This window comes from Lepidothrix coronata, unplaced genomic scaffold, assembly GCF_001604755.1.
Source record: "Lepidothrix coronata isolate B3197 unplaced genomic scaffold, Lepidothrix_coronata-1.0 Scaffold9, whole genome shotgun sequence".
NCBI classification, from domain to species: domain Eukaryota; kingdom Metazoa; phylum Chordata; class Aves; order Passeriformes; family Pipridae; genus Lepidothrix; species Lepidothrix coronata.
The window spans coordinates 6,056,809-6,064,836 of record NW_016690189.1 but is presented as its reverse complement, the minus strand read 5'-3'; the positions used below and the strand labels follow the sequence as shown (position 1 = coordinate 6,064,836).

General features: G+C 48.5%; 1 protein-coding gene across 1 annotated transcript; it reads left to right on the top strand.

Moving 5' to 3' along the window:
• Nucleotides 1-373: 373 nt before the first annotated feature.
• On the top strand, nt 374-5,203 carry DUSP6 (dual specificity phosphatase 6). Its single transcript, XM_017804572.1, has 3 exons — nt 374-1,237; nt 1,836-2,273; nt 3,690-5,203. The coding sequence occupies exons 1-3, from the start codon at nt 835-837 to the stop codon at nt 3,995-3,997; spliced, it is 1,149 nt and encodes a 382-aa protein (XP_017660061.1). The 5' UTR covers nt 374-834; the 3' UTR covers nt 3,998-5,203.
• The last annotated feature ends 2,825 nt before the right edge of the window (nt 5,204-8,028 follow it).

Sequence of the window (8,028 nt, the reverse complement as noted above, 5' to 3'; positions counted from 1 at the left end):
CTGCCGGCTGCGACGGCCACCCCGCGGCTGGTGCTGGCGGAGGGAAGGGGGAGCGCCGGGCCGCGCCCCCTCACCTGCCCCCGCCGCCCCCGCCCGCCGCGCCGCGGCTGCCGCTTGTTTGCACTCGGCTTATCCGGAGCGGAAATTCCTTTCCGTTTTTGTGAATGACAAACTCATTAACGATTCATCAACACAACCTGTTCCAGCCGGCCCGTCGCCGCGGCAACAGCCCCTTCCGCGCGCCCCCATTGGCTGCGCCGGAGAATGTATCCATTGAGCGGGGCCGCGGTTGTGCCCATTGAGAGCCGAGCGCTGCGCGGGGCCGCGGCCGAGGGCCTGGCGGGCGGCAGCCGGCGAGGGGAGGGGAGGGGAGCAGAGCAAGGGAAGGGGCACCGGCACCGCCGCGGTGTTTCCGTGCTGGACCGGGGAGCCCCGCTCGGCGGCACGTTAATTGGATTTCATTCACTCGTGGCGGAGGAAAAGCCCAAGGGCTCGGGCTGCAGGGGCGATTAGGCAGGTTCATTCAGGGCTTCATTGACAGAAAAAAGAGGAGACAGGGCAGGCTGGCTGCGGGCACGCAAGCACACACACACACATACACACGCTCACACACACACACGCCGGGGCCAGCGCTGCTTCTCTCTCCCCGTAGCTCCACCGCCGCCCGGCGCGGGGGAGGCGGCGCGGGGGGGCTGCGTGATTCATTTTCCTGGGGCGGAGGGAGATAAGTTGTGCAGAGTTGGTGGGGTGCAGCCCGCCCGCCGAGCCAGCCGCATGCCTCTGTGAGAGAGAGGGGCGCTTCCAGAGCACGGTCCGCTCCCCCCGTCCTTCCTCATGCTAGATACGTTCAGACCCGTCCCTTTCGCGTCGGAAATGGCGATTAGTAAATCGGTGGCGTGGCTGAACGAGCAGCTGGAGATGGGCAACGACCGGCTACTGCTGATGGACTGTCGGCCGCAGGAGTTATACGAGTCGTCCCACATCGAGTCGGCTATCAACGTGGCCATTCCTGGCATCATGCTGCGGCGGCTGCAGAAGGGCAACCTGCCCCTGCGGTCCCTCGTCGCCAGCAGCGAGGAGGACCGGGAGCGCTTCGCCCGCCGGTGTGGCACCGACACGGTAGTGCTGTACGATGAGCACAGCCGCGACTGGAACGAGAACACGGGCGGCGAGTCTGTGCTGGGGCTGCTCCTCAAGCGCCTCAAAGATGAAGGCTGCAAGGCATTTTATCTGGAAGGTGAGAAAGGCCGCGCGGGGCTGGGGGAGAGATCTCTGCCTAGGGCCCGAGGCTGTGGGGGACGGGGACCGAGCCTCGAGGCTCTACCCGGGGAAGAGAGTGGGGGATGAGTCTGCAGCGTCCTCCGGGCAGTGCACTGACGCTCCAGGAGGGCACTGATCTGTATAGGGGGCTTTTCCGCCCGCTTCATCCCCCTCGCCTCCCCCCGCCATCCCTGTACTCGCTTCGATTTAGGGAGACCTCGAGATCTGGAATCGCTGTGGCAGCGTGGGGAAGACAGGACTAACAGGGATCCCAGCATGAGCCCGGCAGAAGGAATTGCCGAGACATCTCTTCAGAGGTCCCCGCAGGGCGAAGCGGCACAGAGCTTTAATCTTGAATGTGCTGAACCCTCCGCCGCAGCGGGCGATTTTCTTAGCCTTTCCTTTAAGTTAGAATGTCTGCGTGAGTGTGTGACATTTTTTTTCTTCTTTTTCCCGGAGCTCGAGAGGGTGCGAAACAGACGTCCCTTTGCAGACAGGGCTGTACCAGGGAAGTAAGTTGACTTTCCTTCTCATATCAGGCTGCATTTTTTTTTCCTCTTTGCTTTTTATTCCAGGTGGTTTTAGCAAGTTCCAGGCCGAGTTCGCCTTGCACTGCGAAACTAACCTGGACAGTTCGTGTAGCAGCAGCTCTCCTCCTTTGCCAGTCCTGGGCTTGGGAGGCCTCCGAATCAGCTCCGATTCATCATCAGACGTTGAATCTGACATTGACAGAGACCCCAATAGTGCCACCGACTCCGATGGCAGCCCTCTCTCCAACAACCAGCCTTCCTTCCCGGTGGAAATTTTACCCTACCTCTACTTAGGCTGTGCCAAGGACTCCACTAATTTGGACGTTTTAGAAGAGTTCGGCATTAAGTACATCTTGAATGTTACCCCTAACCTGCCCAATCTCTTTGAAAATGCCGGTGAATTCAAGTACAAACAGATTCCGATCTCTGACCACTGGAGCCAAAATCTGTCTCAGTTCTTTCCTGAGGCCATCTCCTTTATAGGTGAGACTTCGTTATTTGCTAACAGTTTTATGTTAGGAGGCAAAATTTGGGAGATTTGGGGCGAGAAGCGGTAGCAGCGTTTATGGCAGTCTCTGGAGAATACCCTCTTTTCTGTTTTTAAAGCTGGCTTAAGTTAAGGGGCGGCTGGGGACTGTTTGGGGTTATTGAGGAGCCCCGGTGAATTGTAAGCGACTTCTGCAGGTTGCAAAAGCATACCTGGTTTGTCTGGCTGTGGAATTCCTCTCTGAGCCGTTTGTGGTGGAGCTGGAGACTGAGCACTCGAAGGATGGGGGATCTTCTTAAATCAGTTCCTGGCTGGGTGGAGGTGGGGGGAAAATGAGCCTAGTTGATGGCTATTTCCCCTTTTTTTGTTATTTTTATTGATTGGTTTTGTCGTTTTGTTGCTTTAGTTTTTTTTTGTTTGTTTGTTTTTTTTTTTTTCTTGAGGTTACTGAAGAGCAGTATAACAAAAAGAAACGATCTGGGAAGCTAACTTTAGCTTTTAAATGCAAATTATTCATAAGCGATATCTCTGACAAGTGTATAGTCAGAGCTTTAATTAAATCTCGTGGTAATAATAATATACCCTTCGGGCCCGGTGCCTCAGTCAGCCGGCCCTTAAACATCACCCATCAGCTCTGGAAACCCGTCCCCTTGAGCCTAAAGAGTTCTGGTTGAAATGTACACTCTCCTTAATTTCGGGGAGGACTAAAACCATCCATCGGGGTGCGGTGAGGTGGGCATCGCATCTGTTGGGAAGCTGTGCTGTGATCCGGTTGAATGATACCGGTAATAGTGGAGAATGTAGGTAATCTGAGACCAGCAGGAAGAAATGTGGGCTGGAAGCCACAAAGAAACTAATCTCCAGGCATTGTAATGCATTTCCTATTACAAAGGAACCCATTTTCAACCAATGTTGACATCCTGTTCCTCCTAATGGGTTGTCCCCTGTGACTTCCCTCATTCTTTTAAAATGCCTGAATACCTCCATTGTTAGCTGCACAACAGTTGGAGAATAATTTAATAGACCTTTGCAGTCTGCTAGTCTGTATAAAAGCCATTCAGTGACATATTGCAGGATTTCCATGTTGGGGCAAGGGGACTGTAAAAATTTAAAGACAAATCTACAGGCAAAAGCGTGTCTTTTAAAACTGACTTTTAAAACAGTGTCATGCAGCGTGTCCTGCTCCTTTTGTCTCATTCTTAGCTTTCTCAGCTCTTGGACTCGGGTACTAGGGGGAGTGGATTCTCCTCTTGTCCTGGTTTTAAGCCACTAAAGTTAACTCTTGAGTTGCACTGCTGACCACTGGGATCAGATTCATCCTTTCTTCCTACTTGATACTAATCTCATTTGTGTTGAGAGATCAGTTACCAAGCCCCTGTTTTACGTGTCCTTCTCTGCCTCTGTCTGTACAGATGAAGCACGGGGGAAGAACTGCGGAGTCCTGGTGCATTGCTTAGCAGGGATCAGCCGCTCGGTCACAGTGACGGTGGCCTACCTCATGCAGAAGCTGAACTTATCCATGAATGATGCCTATGATATTGTCAAGATGAAGAAGTCCAACATTTCGCCCAACTTCAACTTCATGGGCCAGCTGCTGGACTTTGAGAGGACTCTGGGACTGAGCAGCCCCTGTGACAACAGAGTGCCGAACCAGCAGCTGTACTTCACCACCCCTTCCAACCAGAACGTCTTCCAGGTGGATTCCCTGCAGTCCACGTGAGCTCCTACCACCTCCCTTCTCCTGTCCGTTTCATGGGATCACTCCTCAATGGTTTCTCTTTGGCAGTGATAAAGGAATGCAGCTTTCTCTTTTTCTGGCCTCTGCTGTCAAAAGCAGCTGCAAGGCAAGGAAAGGTTACACAGTATGGAATCGGCTATTGGAAAGGGAGGGAATGTGGCAAGCTCTCTGGGCAGGACTACAGCGAGCAGGCAGCAGGTGGGCAGTGTGCTCATCCCTGCTTGTGCAGTGGCTTGGGTCTGAGGACTTCCAGGGGGATAGGGTGAGGCTGGACAGGCTGGGCACACGTTCTCTAGAGACTGGAACTCTCCTGCCCTCTCTGCTCTCAGATCTGTGACATACATCTTTGTCTTCAGTGAAGACTAGTTATTTTTGTTTGTTTGTTTTAATTTAGAGGAGCCAAAGAAAGAGATTTCAGCTTAGTGTATTTGGAGTACTTGTTTGCTGGGAGTTTGGTAGTATTCTACTTGATCAATGTAAATATTTAACATTAAATCAATTTGCAATTTTTTTTTTTAATTCACATATATTTGAAAAATCAATCCAAGGGACACCTGTGTTTTTGTTCTTTCCATAAATCCTGCTTTATTTGTTGTTGTTGTTGGTTTTTTTCTATGGCAAAGAATATATTTGCAGCATGCTGGATTTTATTCTTCAATTGAAGCAAGCTTTTCATGAGGGAGAAATGGCAATGGTGAGAAGTTTGCAAATTATGTTTTGTGAGCAAGTAGAGTCTCTTCTTTCATATATCTTTTCCTTGTGGTGATTTTTTTTTCTCATGCTTTTGATGTAGGTTCCACATGATACATATATATATATATTTTTAAATTAAATTAATTTTTTGCCTTACCTTTTGTAAATAGATCATCTGGGAGGTGGTTTGTCTTTGAATGCGAAAGATTTTTGATCACTTTTTAAAACTTTCAGATGTGCTAAACAGTGCATTACCTCTGTACAAATTCTTCAGGGAGCTTCACCTCAAATGCAATATTTTGCGTCTTTTCTTTTTTTTTAAACAAAACTGGAAGTATGTGCGAACATTTGTACCTGCGTGTACGCACAGTGAACCTGCACATGGTTGCCAATAAGGGAGAGTCTAATTCACAGTGTAAAAGTTTTAAGATGGAATTTATTATAAGAATGTAAAACCTTAAATTATTAATAAATAAATAACTATTTTTGGCTATGGAGAACCTGGCTGGTTTATTCCCCTTTTCGCCTCTGTGTGGGTGTGGTTAATTGCACATACACATATGGTTATGTTTAAAGATAATGATTGCTTTCAGTAGCTTTTGTACAGCCCCTAAGACAATAAAGCCTTGATTGCCCCTTCGGTCCACTGGTGCCTAAATGGTGCATGTGCTGGATTCTCATCTTGCTTTTGTGAAGGGAATGCTTTTGAAGGCCTTAATGCTAGTTGCAAAATATTCAAGCATCTCTTTATTACCCTGAGGATGCACCTGGGCCATGAGAGTTTTTTCTCATTATTATTATTATTTTTAAGAATAAGGAGCTGCTGTTTTCTGGGTTTGTTTACGATTTTTGGTCACTCTACTACAGATGCCAGGAGATGGGACTGTGCTCTCCTTAGCTGTCTGGCAGAACTCATTTCACAGAGATCCATCAACAGTCTGCAGCCTGTAAATTATTTTTCTGTTGCCATTCAGCCACCTTGCAACTTAATGAAGGCATGGAGGAAAAGTCTCTGGTCTTTAGCCTTAGTCAACTCATTTCCTTTTTGGACCCTTCAAGTAGTTCTGCCTACAGAAGGAAAAAGGGGGATTATAGCAATTGCAAAACTTCCTGCTGGAACTTATATTCATTAACATCCTTCCTGATGAAAAGTGGCCCAAGGTAGGGTGGTGCCAAAATCTGTGTGCAGTTCCATGGTGAGGGGCTGATGCTACAGCTGGGGCTGTCGGCTGAGGTTCTGCAGAATTCCTGGCAGCCGGAGCACATTTCAAGTAATTTTAGAAACTGCAAGTGTGTGAAATGAAATGCAAACAAGACATGGGAAAAAAGTGAGTCAGTGTCTCATGCAGTAGTGGCCTAGATTGAGTGCATAAACTGTAAAAGTAGAAGTGGGTTGCAGTTGAACTTGGCTTGTGCTAATCCAGTTTTGAACGGTTTCCGCTCTTGGCATTCCCTATGCTGCTCTGTTCAAAGTGGAGATTTGCAAGCAGCTCTAGCAATTTCCTGTCCAGCTGCAGCTCAAGTGACTCCCTTGGTTTTTTTCTTTTTTTCTTTTTTTTTTTTTTTTAATATGGTCTGTGGATAATTTTAGCCAGTTTCCTCTTTGTGGATTATTAATCTGCTTTCCTTGTAGAACCTACATAGCTGTGTCCCTACTGTTCTGCTGAAGTTAACAGATGGCCTCCCCGCCACTTCCTCTCGTTTAGCTGTGGGTTTGTTGTCAGGCCACTTCTGAAATTAATAGTGTTTTCTGGCCGGCTGCCACAGGCCATTACCACAAAGGGGAAGTAACACATCTGAATAGCAGGAAGCCGGGCAGGGTCACAGCGTGAACTGAACCTGTTGAGTGCAATCAGGCCTCTCCCGTTTGGCAAGTGTATGGCTCCTCTTCCCTCCCCCTTTTTTAACACGCCTTGAACAGAGAAAGGACTGACACCAAATGCCTCAGCTGTTTGCACTGGGCAAATATTTCCGGCTGCAGGGGTTGTGAATGTTAATTGTGACTAGGTGCCCGTTAAGGTGATGGCATAAAGAGCAGTGAGTGGCTATGGAGCCTAAGGGAGGAGGGCCTTGGCTTTCTTTGCAAACTGCTTTGAAAAGTTAATTCTCAGAAGGGCTTCCTGTTTCCTTCCTGCTGCACCGAATGACTAACACCAAATGGGTACTTCTGCAATTCATCATTTTTCACGACAAGCAAGCACAGAAGACCAGCTTTGCTCAGATGCACACACATACAGCAGTCAGGCTGAAAACGTTTTCCAGACTTTTTTTCTAGCAAGGCCTGAACCAGGGCTGTTTTAGACCATTGGCTGAACTTGAACCAGGACTAGATGAGGGCAACTTTAGTTACAGACAACCCCAAAACAGAGCTGGAGCCAACCCAAAACCTGGTTCAACCTCTGGTTTTGCTGGCGGTGTTCACAATCACATGCTGGCTCTGAGTTACAAGTGGTTTGGAGGGAAGAGTGGTGAGGGCTCTCACCAGCAATGTTCACCATCCTCACACAGGCTCCTGAGTAACTCTCTCCCAGCATGCTGCAGGGAATGGTTCATCCTACATAAGAACTTACCAGCTTTTCTCTGCTTGCTCCTGCAGAGTGTGTCCTGTTCCCCTGCCCGGTCACACCACCTCTGCCTCTGCAGCACTTATTTCAAAATAAATCACTTCCTCTCTCCCCTGCCTCATTTCAGCCTTGCTGGGATGGGGCAGAGGTCTCAGGCTTCTGGGGGGTTTGGCAGCTATTGCAGTTCCTCAGCTGGTGAAGTAATTTGTAAAGGGAAGAATAAATCCTTTGTGCCTGTAGGGACAGGCCTGATGTGTACAGGGGGGAAGGAAATATCCCCCCTTTGCAGCTAACAAAATTCCAACCTGCTTCATATTATAATGCGGTAATGTGAGGTACGAAAATCTTTCAGAAGCTATGGAAATACTAGGAAGGAAAACTGTACCCTTGGGAGTCAGCAGGGCTTTCTCACATGACCCATCTCTACCTTAATTACAAAGGATGAAATTGTGTCCTGTGGCATCCATGTCCCCTTTGCTCTGGTAAGGCCAAGGTTTCCTAAAGGAAATTTTTGGGTGCACACTAGATGCTAGCACTTCACTTTTCATTTTCTGTGCATCAGTGAAGTGTAACTCATTGTGGTGGTTTCCCTTCTTGCATTCCTCTTTCCCGCTCACGCTCTTTCAAAACACTCAATGGCCACCTTCAAAGTGTTTTCTAAGTCTTTCTGGTTTTTGTTGTTGTAGCCATAATTTTCTCCATACTCATTCTTGTGCTTTTTAATGCTACTCTTCCCCTTATGCCTTGTATTCTTCC

Excerpts from the sequence above, each read along its gene's own strand:
- DUSP6 (XM_017804572.1), top strand. The coding sequence starts at position 835 with ATGCTAGATACGTTCAGACCCGTCCCTTTCGCGTCGGAAATGGCGATT. Across the intron at positions 1,238-1,835 it reads CAAGGCATTTTATCTGGAAG|GTGGTTTTAGCAAGTTCCAG; the intron begins GTGAGAAAGGCC and ends TTTTTATTCCAG. Across the intron at positions 2,274-3,689 it reads TGAGGCCATCTCCTTTATAG|ATGAAGCACGGGGGAAGAAC; the intron begins GTGAGACTTCGT and ends CTGTCTGTACAG.